Here is a 20268-nt window from a genome sequence, read left to right on the forward strand (position 1 = left end):
AACATAAGCACTGCATATCCCACAAGCACTCACACACGCATCATACCCATGCACACATACCAATATCCACTGCCTTCACTGTGTCTCCCTCCTCCACGTCTCTCTCCTCCCTACCTGTCACGTATCCAATCACACCTGCATGCACTACATCTTCAGCCACTACCTCCATCACCAGCACGACTATCACCACACACCGCTCACTTGCACTCACCACCCCACTACCATTCACACATCCCCTGTGTCCTCTACCAGTGTGTCTGTGAGCCCTCCTCCCAAACTACACAAACGAAGTCACACACCCACCCAACAGCCATCCACCTCACAACAGCCTCCAGCCCATGCACTTTCACCCAAAGTCAGCAAACGAACACCTCCTACAACTACCACCTCTTCCTCCACTCCCAAACCCCCTCCATCTACTCATCCCAGTGTGTCAAAAAAACTTTTCCTCTTAACTTAAAAGTTGACCTCTTCCCTACACCTCCCCCCCCGTCCGTCTCCTAGGGCCCGCCTTTCCAGGTCCCAACCCAGCACCTCAGCCACCACATCACCGGGCACAGTGGTGCCAGCACTACCCGGTTTTTGGAGTGAGCCAAGGCTGCCAGTGTCCCAAGGAGAGAGGCCAAGGACATTCCCCTACCTCCAAAACAGAAAAAAGTTGCCAACATCCCAGAGGGAGAAGGCCAAAACAGCTGCCACCAAGAGCGGTTCAGCCAAGACAAGAGTGGGGAGTGGCAAGACAGCTGCGCCAGCATCCAAGGTGGCGAAGTGCCTGAAGCAGAAAGGCAAGTCAATGTCGCCGCCAACCTGCACGGCGGACAAGACCGCCACCGGCACTGCCACATGCACCGCCGCCAAGGACACCGACGCCTAGGACACCTCCGCCAGGAGCCCAGATACTGAGCCCTTCAGCAGCACCGCAGTCAGTGAGCCCGCCACCAGCACCGCCGCTACTGACACCGCCGCCAGCTCCGCGGTTAGTGAGCCCGCCACCAGCACCCCCATTACTGGCACCGCCACCAGCACCGCGGTCAGTGAGCCAGCCACCAGCACTGCAGTCAGTGAGCCAGCCATCAGCACCGCAGTCAGTGAAGCCACCACCAGCACCGCCTCCACAATGACTGCCGCAAGCACTGCCGCAACAATGACCGCCGCAAGCACCGCCGCTAATGACACCACCACCAGCCCCGCCAGCGGCCCGGCGACAACCTGAACCAGTGGCACCACCGCAGACATGGCTGCCATCCCCAGTGGTCATCCGTACGTGGCTGGTGGTCAGTTCCATGGACCTGGGCAGCTTCCCTGTTGCCCCACCATCAGTGGAGTATCACATCCACTACCTCAGGCAGGATGAAGCACTCTGGGCACAAAGCACCCTCCAGAACCAGTGGAGAAAGGCATCCATTGCCTAAGTCCTTGGCAGGATGAAGCACTCTGGGCACAAAGCCCCCTTCAGAACCAGTGGAGAAAGGCATCCACTTGAGAGATAAAGCAGTGGGCAACCCAACCACTGGAGAGACTTGAGAGACTGTGGCTTTGCACTCCCCAGGATACATCAATGGGCATGGAGCCCCCTCGTGGAGCTGGCATCGTGCACTCATCCGGCTGAGGTGCCCCCCCTTTCCTTCCCCCTGAGGTGCCTGTTTTATTTCGATCTGATGCCCCTGCAGTGTTCTCTCCGTTTCGTTCGGGTATCTTGTGTGGGCCTTACCCATGCATTTTGGGCCCAGTGGTCCACGGACTATATAGGTGCAGTACCTGGACTTGAATTCTTCGTGTACATATTTGTTTATAGTGTATATACATTTTTGACTAATGGATGTTTATTGATTACAATGGTTACAATCATTTCCTTTTGTCCTTGCGTTCTTCCAGGGAGGGTCAGGGGGTGTAAATGTAATGTTTCAGCATGTATTGGTGTGTGTGTTGTTGTAGGTGAGGGTGGGGGTGTTGCGTGTTGCGTGTGTGTGTCACTCTCTTTTTTTCCCTCCCCGTGTCGTATGTGCTGTACTTACCGTGGTCATCGCCGCCGTCGGTCGTGCTCCTGGTAGAGGATCAGGAAGACAATCGCAGGAAGTTCAGGCTCCATGGCGTCCTGGTTCCTCGTGGGGTATGTAGAGGTGAGTCTTTTCCCTTCCAAGTCCTATTTCCGCCGTATTTTTGTTTACGTTGAATCCGCTGCGGAAAAGGTGGCGGATTGGCCTGTCATAATACTGTGGGCGGTACATTGCCCTTCGCCTGTCTGTTGGCGGTGACCGCCATGCTGTTTGTTTGTAAAGCTGTGGCTGTCTATGTAGGCGGTTTCCGCCATGGTCATAATTCCATTTTTTTTACTGCTGGCCTGTTGGCGGTTTTACCCCCGCTTTACCACCGACTGCCAGGGTTGTAATGAGGGCCTAAGTCCGAAGGTAAAGTTTTGACCATGGCCTTCTGCGTGCTGTAGCCGAGCAGGGCGCCATCGCAGTCAGCCTCAAAGTTCGACTTTGCACTGGTCTAGTTCGACCAGATCACCAGATTGGCACTTTTAGATTCTTTGCGCTAGAAAATATTAATTCTTAAAAAAATCATATCTCTTGTTCCCCTTACCTGATTTTAATAGTTTTGGTCTAATTTTTGAAACAAAAATATGTACTTTAGTTTTATAAATTCATATTGGATTTGTATTGTGTTTTGTGTTTCACTTATTTACTCTTTTGTGATTTTTAAATGCTTTATACACTTGTCTCCTACGTTAAGCCTTGTCGCTTGTTGCCAAGCTACCAAGGATTGAGCTGGGTTTAATTTATTGAGACTTAACTGGAACTAAGTGGGGGTTAGTGGCCTGTTTCTAAGTGTAGGTACATACCTGCCCTTACCAATAATCCACATTCCAACACAAGTTACTTGTGTTAAATGAAAATCCTCCTTAGCTACTAATATTAGTGAAGCAGTGGTAACCACATCAGTCAATATTACATTAGTGGTCACCATATGAGTGATTACTAACAGTAATCACCTCCCTGCATTAGGCATAGTTGCCAGAAGTAAAGTGAAAAAATGATTTGTCAAAGCGGAATGCCTTTACATGGGTAATAGTTAAATGTAGTGTACTCAGCATCAAGTTAATATTATCAGTAATGGTCTCCCCAACACTGTGAATTTATTACTCAAATATCAGCGTTAAATATATTTTGAAAATTCAACCATTTTCTTCAAATATCAACCTAATAATTCTGACAATTCAGGCATATAGTTTAAAATACATGCTTTTCAATGTTAGTGCATTTTATTAATTTAACCAAGAAAAAGCTTCTAATTGGGTTCACTGAGAGCTGCTAGTAGCTCATGAGCTACTCACTGAAGGAGACTAATCTGTTGCATTCACAAATAGAATGGTTAAGTTTTCTCCAAATAAAAATATAAATTAAAAATAGAAAGTATTGAATGTACTCCAGACATATTTGTTTTAGGTTTGCAGATACCTTCTGCAGCTTGTGAGAAAAGCCTGGCAAGCTGAATAAGACATGTGGCTCCTACAGCAGCAAAGGCTTGTTAGTCGATTACCTGGTGTTCTATGACAGATTCTACACAGAGTGAACAAATAGATTCCAAATATAGAATATTCATGGCAAATGTGATGTTACATGTTAATTGTGAACATATCTCCTATCTTGAGGTTAGCAAACAAAAAGTGATTCTAATACAGATATATGTATCTGTCTTATTTATTGTGAATGAATTAATTAATTGTTGGCCTGTTTCATTATTACCTGGATGTGCTGCAGTGCTGAAGTGCCTAAGGAACCCATCATATGTTACCCCATACACCCACAATGTTTATGAGGAAGCAACAAACAAACTCTCAAACTTAAACAAAGTAATAATCTAAAATTCCACCAGACACTGCTGCCCCTTTTTCTCACTTTTCTGGTTCCTACTTGTTTCTTTTGTGCTATTTTTTTATGCCTTTCTCTTACCCCTTTGCTGTTTCTGTGTTTTTCACTGTCTTGCTCTTTGTCAATAGCCCATGAAACATAATATGTGAAAGTATCCACAAATGAGAGCCAGTGGGACACACCGGCAACCACAGGCTCAAATTTAGCACATGGATACTATAACACACAAATACCAATGCTTCAGTTCAGGCTATATGGCACTAGATGCAACACTCATGAAATCACGAAGTTATCTTCCCTTCTGGATTATTTCAAATGCTACCAAAAACCTGAAAAAACAACATTGTACATAAAACAAAAAATAATTGCAAATAGATGTTGCTATCAACACTTGCCATTTTTACCTTAGACACAGAGGTGTAGACAAACTACAAGGCGGCAACCAACAATTGCAAAAATCACAAAAAATACTTGTTTTAGCAATTCGGGAGGACTCTGGGATACACATCAGAATTCAAAATTATAGAAGATGTATAGTTTAATGGTCAGGTATAAAGCTACATTTTGCCTCCACTCTCTTTAATGATTTGCATTTAGAATAAACATTCTTCCCAGCCTGATTCTGTCTCAATTCAAAGTGTTGTTGGTTGTAAAATGAAGTGAGAAAAAGCCACCATAGAACAAATAACATTACAAAGAATGTAATGACAAGTTTCAGTAAATTTATACCCAACAGGAACCTGGGCAGTCTCTCATTGACTGCTAACTGTTGATGAATTGCATTCTTTAAAAAGTGCATCCTGTGTGGCAAGCATTGTAACCATTTCAGCTAAGCTCCTAGACAAAAAAATGTATTTGTTGGCCTGGTAGAGGCATGGTTCTCTTCTGCTCCACAACTCCTGGCAGATATCATCCTTCCAACACTGTAACCTTTTACCACACTTGACCAGGATGGCATTACAGGCAAGAAGCAGCTACCAAGCATAGAAACTTGATACACTTCAAGCCTATATAAACCTATCAATATTCTACCTTCCAATGTCTTCAAAAAGACATTTATATATCATCATACATACATACAAATAAACTAATTTATTACCCACCTTTGTGAAGATCTAGTTTGTATGTCCATTATTAGAGCATATAATAGGGCATAACATTTATCAAATGCTAACATCAAATAAATGCATCATAATTTGTGATCTAATTATATAATGGAATGACTTCCTAAGGTCCTCGGACTTATGGCCTTCTTCTGGGACATAACATGCTCCAATACAGCCAATGCCCAGCACATATAAAGATGGCACTTGACATTTAGGGCCTGATTTAGAGTTTGACAGAGGGGTTTCTCCGCCACAATGGCGATGGATATCCTGTTTGCTGAAATACAAATCCGTTAGGACATAATGGGGTTTACATTTGGACTGACGGGATATCCATCACAGTTGAGATAAAGTAACCCCTTTGTCGAACTCTAAATTAAACTCTTAATCTTAGCAGTACTCAACACTTTTAGCTGATAACTCCATTGTCATTGACTGGTCAAATCAAAACTATTTTACACTTAAATACCCCTTGTTAGAAATTGGGTTGTTGGTTGAGTGGGGTGTAACCCTTAGTCAAACAGCAACCATAACCTTAGTCAGGATAAGTGTCAAACAAACCCTAAAATAACCTTTGCTCACCCTCTGGTAGATTGCCACAGAGCAGCCAGGCTTAACTTAGTGGCAGTGTGTAAAGTATTTGTGCAACACTTCAAATAGTAAAAAGGTGAAGACAGCACACAAAGAGATTTCAGGCCATGTTAGAAAAATAGAGCAAACTTTAATAAATAAACAAGACTAAAAGGAAGAAAATTAAGTAAGTAGAACTTGAGATGTGAATGTTTAATGAATAAACTGTAAAATATCACTTAGAAGCAAGAAGGGTCAACTGGGGATATCGGGTCAGGGCAGGTTGGGACAGGGTCCAACTTTCAGGACCAACCGCGATAGAGCGCAGGCTAGATGCAGGAACCCAGTGAGGCCCACTGAACAAAAGTACCTTAATATTGGTTGCTTCGACAACAAAGACGCCGGGTGCAACTGAAACAATGCGCTGGTGTCCATCTCCACAATGGAGGAGATTCACGGATTTCCCCCATGCAGTGGGAGGCAACATATTCCGCTTCCGATCCACGCAGCAATGACAATTGGTTGGGTTGCCAGAGAATGCATCAGCTCTGCTGCAGCATGCACATTAAGCCCAATTCCAAGAGTCCAGGACTGGAGTGGCACCAGTTGGTAGGGCAGACTCATAACTGGCAGAGTCCAGGTGCAGAAGTAGGCTGGTGGAAGTCTTTTATGTCCCTGAGACTTCAAATTAGGAGACCAGTCAGCTGGACCTTGGAGTCACTCTGGGTTCTGGGATAGAGAGGTGCATGTCCAGTGATTCTCACTCCCAGCCAAGATAGCAGCAGGCAGCAAGTCAGCACAGCAAATCAGGAGTCCAGCAGAGTAACAGTCCAGCAGAGTGGCAGTCCTTGCATCAGCACAACAGTCCTTCTTCCTGGCAGGTTATCGACAGGTTCAGAAGTGTACTGAGTTGATGGTGTCAGAAGTAAAGTACTTACACCCAGTTAGGCCCTTAAAGAGGGGACAAGTTCAAAGGTGGGTCTTTGAAGTGCACAGAGGTCCTGCCCTTCCCGCCCTCACTCCAGACACACCCCAGAGGGGGGTATACAGGCCTTTGTGGTGACAGAACACAGTGTATTCAGGTGTACGTTTAAGGCTGTAGCCACCACCTCCCTCCCTCCATGTCAAGATGGCCCATCATGTCTCGTCAAGTCACATCTAAGCTCCCATTGTGTTTAGCTGTCCAGGAGAAATACATAAAGCCAACCTGTCACCCACCCCAGACAATTGATCAGAGACAGGCATTAGGCACCAAATGGCTAAAGTAAGGAAATGCTCACTTTCTGAAAGTGGCATTTACAGAATTGCAATTTAAAAACTAACATCATAAAAAAATGTATCTCTTCCAGATTGTGAGTTACACTTATAAAATGTAATAAGTTAATCTCCATATTATCCAATCAGAAAGTTAGGCCTAGCAATAATGAAAAATAACTTTGGAAATTCTCACCACCAGGACATATAAAATTGAAAAGTACAAGCCCTGCTTTTTAAGTACATTGCACCCTGCCCCGTGGGTTGTCTAGGGCCTGACTTAGGGGTGACTTATATGCATAAAAAGGGAAGGTTTGGGTCTGGTCGGCAAAGCAGTGTAAACTGCACTTATAGCCTCCTCAGGCCTGGGACATGGTTAAAGGGCTACTTAAGTGGGTGGAGAAATTAGTGCTTCAGACCCACAAATAGCATTTAATTTATAGGCCCTGGGCACATGTAGTGCACTTTACTCGAGACATAAGCAAATCAAGTATGTTAATTTATGATAAGCCAAAGTTACCATCTTTTAAGAAGGGAGCACAAGCACTTTAGTAGTTGTAGCAGTGGTAAAGTGCAGAGTCCTAAAGCCATCAAAAATATATTCAATGGACATTGGGGGAGGAAGGTTACGGTTTGGGGATGACCCTGCATAAAGTGCCAGGCCTAACACTCTTCTATTTTGAACACTGAACCAAACCTAACCCTTCTACACATCTCTATTTTAGTATATTCCCTTCGAAATATAGCTCCTCCTTAAAGGTAAAACATAGCCTGATAGAACAACTCTTTTATTAGACCAATATAGGTGATTATTATTATGTACTTTGAACAAGATAAAAGCCCCTTTATGTAAAACAGGAAGAAACGTAGCAGCTCTATCGAATGGGATTTAAGTAATCTGAACTCAAATATACAATTTATGCACTCCACTTAATATAGCTGAAAATGTACTTAATGTAATGAACCAACATAACAGCTTTTTTAGGTCATCAAAAATAAAGATCTTATAGTAAAATAGTGACATCCATCACTACTGATTACTGTTTGGCTATGTCCAATATACCAACATTCATTCTACCTTCGTTCTTGTCAACTATCCTTTGCCAGGCAAAATGACAACTCTGGCCAATTACCCCTTAAAGTCTTGTTTATAATGCCTAATCTCTATGCACCATCTCGTTGCCACACTGGCTAAGCATAATTAAATTAATCCCTATCAATTATACCTACAGCTATTCTGAAAATAGATACCTCCGAAGCAGCCTTCACCAAAAAAGAAAAGTTAATGTTCCTCCACATCCCTTTCCCCCTTTTTTTTTTTTGCAAAACTCCTAGTGTGTAGCTGGGCTACTAAAACAACAGATAAAAAGAATCACTTATTGAACATACTCAATTTCAGTGTTATTGGAGGTCATAGCATTGAATCATCTGTGCTAAAAGTAGTGGATAATGATGTAGGGAGATGGTTTCCTTCTCATCCATGTAGGCCTGGCAACAGCCTGTGTGGCATGCTGGAATCAAGGAAAAGCATAGAACAATTCCTATTGATGATGCCAACATGATAAATACAGAGAATCCTTTCTATCCTGTCAGAAAAAGACTGTAGTATCCATTCTTTTAAAATATATTAGGAACCAAAAGATTTCTTTTTAGCATTATATTCTTCATATACATGCCCATATTATTGTATAGACTCCATGAGATCTGCTCAACTCCTTAATAAATGCCTCAGCTAATTACAACTTTAGTTGGCACATAGACAAAGTAAATTGAAACATCTAAAAGCAAAGATTCCCACTGTAGACTCTAAAGAAACCATGTCTGGTATATGTTTCAATACATCTTCAAGCAGCACAATTGGGTGATGAAAACATTACAAATGCCAAATAATTATGCAGATCCGTAGGCTATGCGATGAATTCAAATTTTTGGAAATGTTGCTTGTCACTATTTGAAGCTACTCAGGACCATAATACTCTTCTTTCTGAAGACGGATTTCAAACCATGCCATGTCTTGTTATTTCCACTTTGTCTGTGGGAATTCCTCCTCACAGGATTCTACTAATCGGATCAACTCACTTTCAGAAAGTGTATTCATGCAGCAGGAAGATTCATATCTGATACTAAAAGAAATCCACATGCAACAAGTAAATTATGACTACTAACATGGCTACTAGTTAAAGCTCCCTGAACTTTCAAAATAATATCTGTCAAGCAAGCTTGTAATTTTCAGAGGTCAACAAGCTGTATGACACTGCTGTGTCTCAAAACGCCATGCTTCTCCAAAAACATTAAATAAGACTGTTATCGAATTTTCTCAAGTGAAACTATAGAGGAAGCCTGCCATTCCTTCTCTTGCCTTGAGAGATTGCCGTAATGTAGCAGTGTTTTTTAGGTAAGATGATATTCAAGTTCCAAAGAGTAATATTCTGGTTGCCTCATCTTTAAATTGTTTTTACCTCTGCATCAGGCAGCTTCGCCTTTGTGCATACTGAAATTTTGCCTATTTCAAGTCACCACAAAGGCACATTTTGGAGCTTTGCTGAACAGTGGTATCTCTGCAGAAATATCAGAGACCTCTAAGAATTGGCAGGGTGGATCCTGCACCCTGCAGCCCTGACATTGTTTTCAGTCTTCCTTTGAAGCTATGCTTTTTTGGACCCTCAGACCTCTGATAAGGTTATACTTGGGTAACCCTCCACTTTCTTGAATTACTCATTGGCAGACATCCTTCTGATGGATTGACAATTACTTAGGCTGACATGAAGCGGGTCCTGATGATGATCCTTCCATTTTAAATGATTGAACCATTATTGGGAATATACAGACACAACCTATACTGAAATATGTTGGATTTTATGGGGTTTACCTTTGCTAATGGAAATGTGATACACGTAGGTAGTCATTTTGACACTGGTGGTCTTTTGACCGGCAGGGTAAATGTGGCAGTCCCACCACCAACAGACTGGCGGTGCAGAAAACCACATGCGTGTGGCAGGTTGCCGTCCGCCAACTCGCCACATCCCCACTCATACCGCCATGGCGGTCAAAGCCACCGGGCCGGAGATGATCATATCTGACCCGGCGGTCCACAGAAGACCGCCTTTCGTATTAGGAGCCAGCTTTCCATCTTGGTTTGCGGCAGTAGCAGCACTTTGAAAACCATGGCGGAAAGGCTATTGATGATAGGGAATTTCTTCCTTGTCACAAGTAGATGACTCCCCCACCCCCTAGAAAGCACTAGACTCTCCCTCCCCCACCCTCCCACTCCCCCAGCAAGCACTAGACCCCCACCTCCCCTTCAGTCACAGTGCTCCCCTTACCTCACCCCCAACCCTTTCAGCCACAGCGCTCCCCTCCCCGCATACATACACATGGACACCCACATGCCTACACTTACATACATGCATTCACTCACACACATCCATACATGCATTCACAACATCCTTCATACACATATTCAAACATGCATCCATACACACATTCACAACATTCATACATCCATTCAAGCATGCATCCATACATGCATTTACAACAACATTCATACAAGCATTCAAACACACATGCTAACATGCAGACAAACATGCATATACCTCAACACTTGCATACACACCTTCATATACAATTACATGTAGACATGCACTCACTTCAACATTCACATAACGTATACAACCATGCATATACACATTCATGCACACACGCAGACACCACACACTCATACACATAACACCCTCAACCTCCCACGTCCTCCTCTGTCGGACGATCACCTTACCTGTTCCTGGCAGAAGGTCATCCGGCAAGAAACAGGAAGGGGCGCTTCCACTGCCGGAAGCGCCCTACCAGCAGGACACTGCCAGGCCATATTATGGTCCATAATAAGGCGGGTGGTGTACTGCAGGTGGGGTGGGGCAGGGCAGGTGGTAGAACAACCAGATAGCCTCTGCCCACTAGCACGACTACTGTCAGATTTCTGCCGAAAGTGTGGCAGAAATCCGGCAGTACCCGTGATATGGTGGGAGGAAGATCGCCAGCACTGGCGGTCTTCTGGAGCCAGTGACTTTGATAGTCTTTGAACATAGTTTAAGTTTGAATAACATGTATCACACTTTTGCCTTAATACTCTCTTTACTTCCTCACTTATGCCACTTCATGCTTGCATACACCCCACTGTATACTTGTTGTTGCAGTTTTACTTATTACAGGCTTACTATAAATTAAAATATTAAAATGTTGTTTTAATTTCATTATATATGATACTCCCTACTCTCCCCTAGGGACCACTGTTGTTTTTATAATTTTACTTAACTAGGTCCCCTACATATCACGGAGATATCACACTAAGGGGGTCATTCTGACCCTGGCGGTCCATGACCGCCATGGCAGAGGGCGGCGGTGCTTCCTGGGCGATTCTGACCGCGGCGGTAAAGCCGCGGTCAGAAAAGGGGAGCCAGCGGTTTCCCGCCGCATTCCCGCTGGCCCAGGGAATCCGCCATGGCGGCGCTACTTGCAGCACCGCCATGGGGATTCCGACCGCCTTCCCGCCAGCCTGTTTCTGGCGGTGTCCACCGCCAGAACCAGGATGGCGGGAACGGGTGCCGTGGGGCCCCTGTGGGCCCCTGCACTGCCCATGCCACTGGCATGGGCAGTGCAGGGGCCCCCTAACAGGGCCCCACAAAGATTTTAACTGTCTGCTGTGCAGACAGTGAAAATCGCGGCGGGTGCCACTGCACCCGTCGCACCCCTGCAACTCCGCCGGCTCCATTCCGAGCCGGCTTCATTGTTGAAGGGGCTTTCCCGCTGGGCCGGCCGGCGGTCTTCTGGCGGTTGCCCGCCGGCCCAGCGGGAAAGCCGGAATGGCCGCCGCGGTCTTTTGACCACGGAGCGGTCTTTCGGCGGGAACCGCTTGGCGGGCGGCGACCGCCGACCGCCGCGGTCAGAATGACCGCCTAAGTGCTTCACATATGCTCAGTAGACCATCTACTCATTTGTAATGAAACAACTGTGACAGAGACTCTCAAAATTGAGTCTTATTCACAGATATTCTTATTGTATGCACGTTTTCATCTTGATGATATCTTAACTGGGGGGATGCAAACATTTTGTTGGCAGAATATATTTTTACTATATACTTTTCTCTGAGACACTCTCCCACTACTTCTCCACCTCAAGGCTGACTTCCTTAGAGTGTATTCAGTCAGGTATGATATAAGATAAACAAAAGTTCAATTGAGCTTCAAAATAAAAACTTCATTCCTATCCTGTCCAGGGTACTATATTCTCAATCATGTTTTGACTATAATATGCCTCTTAGTAAGAGGTGTTACAGTAATTTATGTTTAGCTACTGTATCTACCTGAATTCCCAGATTGCACATCTGTATAATGTTTGATTATTCTATACTGATATCCACAATCTTGAGCACTTCAAATGAATCTTGCTTATGCATGCAACTCCAAGTGTATCTTTGTACCAGCAAAATATCTAATGACTACTTGACTTTTTAAGACAAAAATTAATGTTTTACCTTGTAGCAGTCACTGCCACCAACCCAGATGACAGGGTAATTACTATTGTTCTTGAAAGTGATTTCTGTGAGGGAGTCATTCTCGTCTTCAGAGTGGATTGATGCCAGGTGAGCACCTGGATAGAGTTTCTGGCAGTAAAACTGTAAAAAATAATTATATCTTAATAATTTATATGGTGGGTTATTGTGCTTTTATTTCAATAAGCAGTGCAAGCTAGTATATGCAGATTGTAAAAAAAATGATTTTTTATTTGGGGAGAATGTGAGTCCTACCCAATGAATAAGTCCCCACAGCCTATCAAGTCAAACAGACTGTTTCAACAAGTTAAACCTGGGACCAAACATTGGTAGCTATGGCACACAAGAGAGATAAATATCAGGAAAACAGTCAAAAGTCAAAACACAACTCCCACACTCAAGTTCTAAAAAATAAAAAACATTTGATCAGCAAGCATACACCAAAACCACTGAAATTCAATGAGGGGAACTGGGATATGATTTTTTAAAAAGTTTTAAGGCAGAAAAATGTTCATGGTTGACTAGTACCTCAGTGTAATTTATGGGCAATCATGATGGAAAGAGGGCTACGCTAAGGGGGGCCCTTCCCAGTTAGATTTTATACATTCTTCCTTTGGGGCTGATTCACAAAGGGCCTCTGTGCTCGTAGCTGAGACCCCACAGTTGTGATGGGTGCCCGTACTTGTGCCGGATGTCCTCAAGGAGTAAAAGCTGTATGAAGGTCCCACCATAAGTGTGGTTTTCCTGTCACTACTGCAGGTCCACTGCCATAAGTGCAGATGTCCTTTATGAATTTCGCCCTTAGTCTTTTTAATTGTAGTCAAAATCCTCGAGTGGGACAGGTTGAAGTCTGTATCCAACCAAGTTCTCACAAAGTTGTATTGCAATTGGTTTTGGTAGGAACTCCAAGCAGGAAAATTCAAATTTTTCTGAAGTGCTCTTGTTTAGTGGATACTTTTCATGCGTTCTCTCAGTGAAGATTTCCACCATAGTCTGTTTTTTGGAGCTGCAAATTCTTCAACAGAGCAAGACTGATGTTGCATCTGATGAAGTTTTCTTCAAATAAGGTACCTTTGACATGGGATCCCAATTTATTTGTATACACATAATATTGATTTCTGGGCCCCTCTATTGACCAATGTCCTAAGGGCGGCCATTAAAGGCAATTTGAGGGACTCATAGAAAGCGGCCATCATTATCCCAATTTTAAAAAAAGGAGATCGGAGTTCTCCCATGTGTTATCATCCAATCTCCCTATTAGATTCCACTGTAAAGATTCTTGGTCAGGTGATTCTAGATAAACTGGAAACCTGGGCAGAGGCTGTTACAATATGGCTTCAGATCTAGTCTAGGAACAGTAGACCTAGCTCTATGTCTAACTCTTATATGGGGCACGTACATCAAAGCCAGGAGAGGTGCCCTCCATATGGAATTTATGGACCTCTCCTGTGCTTTTGATATAGTGGACTGGGCAATTTTCTGGGACCTTATGGACCAGACTGGTATTGAAAACACAGTGGTGGATTTGGTGCAAAGACTATATACAGATACAACTACAAAGGTGCGTTACACACTCTCTGGGGAATGTACATACTCAATCAGGTTATCCAGAGGTGTGAGACAAGGTTACATTCTTGTATATTTTGTATTCTTATTGTTCATCAACTCCTTCGATACTTATCTAGAGCCATATAGTTTGGACATTACACATCTTGCTCTACAAGCAGTCCCGGTCCTCCTCTATGCAAATGAAACAGTTCTTTTGGAGGTAACAGCTAATGGCACACAAAATCTGTTGAACAGATTTTATGATTTCATGTCTAATTTAAAGCTCAAGGATATTTTTTAAAAAATCATTCTTATTGACCCGTGGTCCCAAAACTACAAAATCAAAGGTTTTTCAGATAGGGAGAACCAGCGTAATGAGGGTGCCTTTCTTTAGCAATTTGAGCATTCTGTTTGATGCAAATGGGTCAGGGAAGAGAATGATTGCCCAAAGAGCACTTAAATTGGGGGTAGTATCTGATGCCCTATTTAGATTTGCAAATCAGCTTGGTTGCAAACCCATTAGGGAATTGATGCAGCTGTAAAGAAGCCAATTCCTCTCTGTTGGGGTCTATGGTGCTGGCGTGCAGGGCTGTTCTCCTTCAGGGTGACTACAAGTTGCTGAGAACACATTTTTATGCTGTTTGCTGACATTACTCCAAAGCACAGCTAGCTTGGTTCTCCACTTAGAATTAGAAGAAGACCATTTCCATTTCGAGGACCTCATAAGCATGGCCCCCCTGTTATTATGAATTAAAATTTGAGGCACACTAAAGGCTGCTTTTTCCCGTTTGGTCTTAGCAGATTGCCTAAAGTTGGACAATTGGAAAGCTACCCCATGGGTGGCATATGTTAAGAACAATTTTAATGATCTTGGCCTAAACACTCTCTTTGATTTTCGTGATGTGATTTTCCGCCAAACCTATGATTTAGTAAAAAAAATGTTTTTTAGCTCATAGGGAGGAAGGGTGCACCGTAAGGTCTCTTAACATGGCTTCTGTGACAAGTTTTCTGCAGCTCGATAATATTTCAGGGGTTAGTACGTACCTGTTATGGCTAACTAATCCACATCACAAGTTTTATATGACAAGGTTGAGACTCAGTCTAATTCACCATTTAGTAGCCTACCCAGTAGTTGGGACCAGAATAATTATTTGTTCTTGCTGCCCATGTGATAATATCTCAATTCAATCTACATTGCATTTCATGTTCTTTTGTGAATTATATTCCATATGTCGGGCTTGTTTTCTTCACCCCATTCTTAAGCATATGCACTTTTTATCAAATACAAATGGTCTGAGAAATTTGCAATCTGCTGCCTCACCGGAAATCTGTTATGCTGTTGTAACTTTTATAAGATCGACCATAAAGATACGGAAGGGTTATGGTATTGGTGTCTGAATTTTAAGATGTTTTCATTTTAATCAGCCTATGTTATCAGCCAATTAAATGTATAATACTTTATGTGGATGGGATTGCAATGTATTATATTGTGATTTTATTTTGTCAAGTGTTTTTAGGGATGTTTAATGGCCATTTCAGGTATTAACGTTGTAGCCACAAAGGAGGTCAACAATCTCACCCTTATAGTCCATTTATAATCATTGGTTACACGTGGGTACAGGGCCAGCCATTCAGGTCTCCAGAAAGTTCATGGACAGCAGGTCAAATCTTCTGGTCTGCCACAGATCCAGAAAGTGTTTTGAGAAGCTGGGGTTAAAGTGCTAATTTCCTTACCAGTTGGAGGGGTTACTCCCTGACCAATGTGTAAAAAAGGTTCCATGGGCAGTCTTTCCCACTTTTACAACACATTCTATTTGCCTGACTGAAAACTATCATGCAGTGTACAATTCTGAGTAAACTCCAATGTGGCAGAACCCTTCTGCCCTGGACAGAGCTCAGGGCACAACTTTCCTATGGTAATGGGCAATGCTCTCCCAATCAACCGTTCCAAATAGGTTGTGGGGCATCTCCTTCCTCCACTGAGACTGATCCCAGGAGGGCTAAAGTTTATCCTGATATAAAAAGACCCCCTCTGCTCCAGCCTTCCCTTATCATTCACTCCTAAATAGTCAAAATCTGTTGCTTGCTCAAGTATTTCATGTTGTGCTTTAATGCACACCTTCATAGAATTATAGGGGTTAAAGGACATATATTTTGGGCCGTATTTACAGGCCCCTAGTGCCACAGGAGCGTCACTTTTTGTGACGCTCCTGTGGCGCTAAGCACTGCGCCCTATTAACAAGTTGGCATTCAGCCACTTTTTGTGGCTTAACACCACCTTGTAAATACGGCCCCTTTTGCACGCAGCACTGTGCATGGAAGGGGCATGCAATTTTGACGCTGCCTCTGTTTTACGAGATTTTGTAAACCTGAGGCAGCTCCGAAATCTAACGCCACCCCAGGGGTGACGTTAGCAGGGCGCAATGAGGAGGAATACTTTTATTCCTCCTCATTTTTTGCTTTTTCTATGCGTGCTGCATAGAATGAGCAAAATGCCAGAAATGATTGTTTATGTGCGGGAAAGTGTCCCTTCCTGCACATAAACAATCATTTGAAAATGATGCTTTGGCACTTTTGTGTGTGCTACATTGTGCAGTGCACACAGAAGTGCCAAAGCTCGATTAGTGTTTATGATAGTGCAGGAAGGGACACAAGCAGGGGTGCGCCATATTCACCTAAATGTAGCGCATCTCTGCATTTCTAAGTTGACGCAGCGCAGTGCTGCAAATTTTGGTGCAGCACCGCGCTGCGCCACTTTTCCTTCCATGGCTCTTTGTTTTTTAGCATTCAACTCCATCCCCCTTTCTGATCAAAGTAAAAAAAAAAAATGGTTAGTAAAAGCTTGCAGCCCTGCAGGATTTTTAGAGATGAGGAGTCTATCATCTGCATACAATAGCACTGGTAAGCATAAGGCTCTTGTTGTCGGGGAGTCATTGCCAGGGAAGTGTAGATATTTCACAACATCATTGATTTATAAAGAGATGAGAGGTAGGGCCAAAATACATCTCTGGCAAACTCCCTCCCCTAATCTAATAGGACTAGTCATCTCCTACTTGGTGACTAGTCCTATTAGTTCTTACTCGGCCATAATTTGTCTCCTGTAGACTTATAGAGATTGATAACATATTGCCAGGGACTCTCATGGTCGCCAGAACTCCTCAGAGCTTGTGACAAAGGAATTCATTCAAACATTACTTTAAGGTCGACAAATGCCACATACAACGGGAACTTTCCTAATATTACTGCTTTCCAGTGAGAAAAGTATAGCGAAATATCTGGTCGATTGTGCTGGTTTTCGAACAAAAGACTGTTTGGAAATCTAATATAATCTTATTATGATTAACCCACTCAATAAATTTCCCCAAAAATTGGTGACAGAAAAGCTTCTGTAACCAGTCAATTAAACTAATCAGCCTATAATTTCAAGGGTCATCATGACTGCCTTTCTTGTGGATGGGGAGAATCAATGCATTGTGCCTAGGGTTTATGTAGCTCACCACCCGTCAAAATGAAACTCATAAGCAGGTTTAGATAGGAGCTCCATATAAGATATTACGAAGCATACAGGTCTCCGACTACGGAATTTGATCCAGGGGCCGGCCCAAGAACTATCGAAGCAAGGGCATCAGGGGAGTTCTTCCGGGTAATGTCTAAGGGACTTAACATGTCATTAGCATTTGGCAACTTGCCAATTTCCAAATACAGACCTTGAAAATGTTCAACCCAATCTTGGGGCTGAAGGTGATGATCAACTTTGGTAAGGAGTAACGGCTGCTGTTGCAACAGGTTCTGCCTCAGCAGTACGACCAGATTTGTTTGCCTTTTTGATCACCCGTTTTTTTTACTTTTTACTGTGGGTGAGCTTCATTACCGGTATCTCACCCACGGTAATCACACATTAAATGGACTGCACATGTTTACCTCCAATGCCCTCCTTTTAAGGTAAGGCCACTGCGACACAGCAAGGGTAAGGGGCAGTTGGCTGGGCACAGATGAACATGTGTGCTTAAGCATGGGCACTCATATGTGGGCTGCATGTGGGAGATGACTGTTGGGGGCAGCCCTGTGACAGTGCACAGGTAGCTTGGAGCAATGGGAACACTGTAGGTATAGCTATTCACCTGTAAAAGGCCTCAGTAGCGAAGTGTGCACTATTGGGGAGAAGTCAGTGTGCTTTACTGTTTTACCTATAGTGCCACTCTCTTATACACCTAAGGAGCGAACTGCCTTAGAGTGTAGTATCCCATCCTCTGGGCCTGGAGAGACCATTGACGTATTGAAATAAAGTATAACCTGTGCAAGAAAATCATAGTTGCCACTTCCAAAATACTAACTGTACATTTTGTGGGGTATTCAGAGTTTTCATATTCCCCAGGCTTTGCTCAGGATCAGAGTCCAGGCCTCTTATCACCCTGCTGTGTCCAGTAATTACATTCTCTTCAGCAGCAGGAACAAGGACTGCTCCCACAGAAAAGGAGCAATTAGGCCGACTTCTCCTTGCTCCTGAGGAGGAAAGGGGTGGGTAGAGTGCTCTGTATCAATCGCATATCTGTCACACTTCTCCAGGGATGGGCCTTCCCAAGCCCCCTTTGATGTACTAGTGTGCAGGTCACCTGTGATGTACTAGTGTACACGTCCCTGGCAGTGATGTCAGCGAAGGGTAGAGGATCTAATGTGACCAGTGGCTCCTTGATGACACCATTTTGAATTGTCCCAACATACCATGTTGGGATAGGGGTGGAGAGGGATATGGCACCTCAGGATTGGTTAGGGGTGCCTGTCTTCTACAACCCTCTCTCACCTCACTAACTCTTGCACAGAGGAATACTCTCTCTTACCTGCTTCATTGCTGGATCCTGGGACTGTCATGGAGAACTGGAAGGAGGAACCCGAACCCCAACCTAGGACCCAGGAATCTGTCCAGTTTACCCTAGGATGAGTGTGTCTTCCTAAGGGTCAGTGAAGCTGGCCCCTAACCCCCCCTGAGGACCAGGTGGAGGAAGCCCTGGATGTTTCTACACCCACCAACAAAGCCACAAAGGAGAACTGATGCAGGGAGCCAGGAGGACAAACTTTTGAAGGCGTAAAGTGCTTTGAGGGTGAGGAGGATTAATGCAACTGGATAGAGCTCACCACCAGGAGAACAATAAGCCAAGGATCGTCCAAATCAGTCTGATGGGTCCGGAGTTATGGCATTCTATAGTTTAGTGACCTTTGACCTAATTTTCCTCAGAAGCGCGTGGGGCTCTGCTGCAGGACTGGTAAAATTCTCCAGGCCTAGGGACAGTGTAAGGAAGCTATAGTCTGAAAATTGGGGAAAGGGCATGCGTGGGACCACCTCCCCGCTTCCCTATTTAGTCTGGGACCTCATTCCCCAGGTGAATCTCTGTTCTAGGGGCCAGGACCCCATTCCCAGCCCCATGGCATTCCTGAAGGATGGGATGAGGGCCACCACAGCCCCACCCCCCCATGACCTGCACTCCCCGCTTGCCATGGCCATGTCTGGGGGAAGCAGAAGGCGGCCACCTTCAAGCACTCCTGCCCGCAAAAGTGGTCAGACACAACCCAATGACGAAGGCAGCCAGGGGTGAGCTCCCCTTGTTTCCCTCCAACTGTGACCATCTCTGGGCATCCCCCTCATAAAAGCAATGCGGGGCAAACCACAGCTCTCCCCGGCACAGTGGGAGAGCTGCTACTATAATATTCACTGCACTCAGGAAGCTTGTCCCATAATGCATTGCTGGGCCTTTCTCTGGAATTATACTGTCACCCATTAATCTGCCTGTGGTGGTCCTAGGATGATGGGACCTCCACCAAAACCTTCAGCACAACATGCTCTTTCTGTCTAGATCATCTTCTAGGTCCCCACCCAAGGTTGGGAGAAATCCTTTATTTTTTCTTCAAGATCTCCTATAGCTGCAGCTTTTGCTATTCAGCTGGGAGTAGTTGTTATTTGTGGGCCTTGAAGGCTTGAGAATGTGTGCATTGTGTCCTCTAGGGGTTGAAAATATAATTATACTGTAATGTTTTGGATGTAATAGCCTTTCAATGATATCTTATGTGGTTACCCTTCTAGGAGTTGAATACGTTTTTTTATTACAATGCTTTATAAAACTGTTATTGTTATTGTGCTACCCTCTCTGGGCTGATCCGACCATTACAATGTAGAAAGAATGTCCAAATGCAAGGTTTATTTCTGATAGATGATTTTATTGGGTTTACATGATTATTGCATAAGTTTTATGATTATTGCATATGTTTAATTGATCCATCATTATTTAAATGATGACAATGTTTCATGCCAAGGTAATATCCTTATTACACCATGATTGTATGAACACTCTTCAAGTGTTTGGGTGAACCCCTTAAGGGG

At 44.0% G+C, this 20268-nt stretch overlaps 1 protein-coding gene across 1 annotated transcript in view; it reads right to left on the reverse strand.

Moving 5' to 3' along the window:
• LOC138301688 (lectin-like) overlaps window positions 1-20268 on the reverse strand; it is a 191884-nt gene that overhangs the window by 149958 nt on the left and 21658 nt on the right. The window contains exon 3 of the mRNA XM_069242203.1: window positions 12330-12470. Coding sequence (XP_069098304.1) covers window positions 12330-12470 — 141 coding nt within the window. The remainder of the gene's footprint in view (window positions 1-12329; window positions 12471-20268) is intronic.

This window comes from Pleurodeles waltl, chromosome 6, assembly GCF_031143425.1.
Source record: "Pleurodeles waltl isolate 20211129_DDA chromosome 6, aPleWal1.hap1.20221129, whole genome shotgun sequence".
Taxonomy (NCBI): domain Eukaryota; kingdom Metazoa; phylum Chordata; class Amphibia; order Caudata; family Salamandridae; genus Pleurodeles; species Pleurodeles waltl.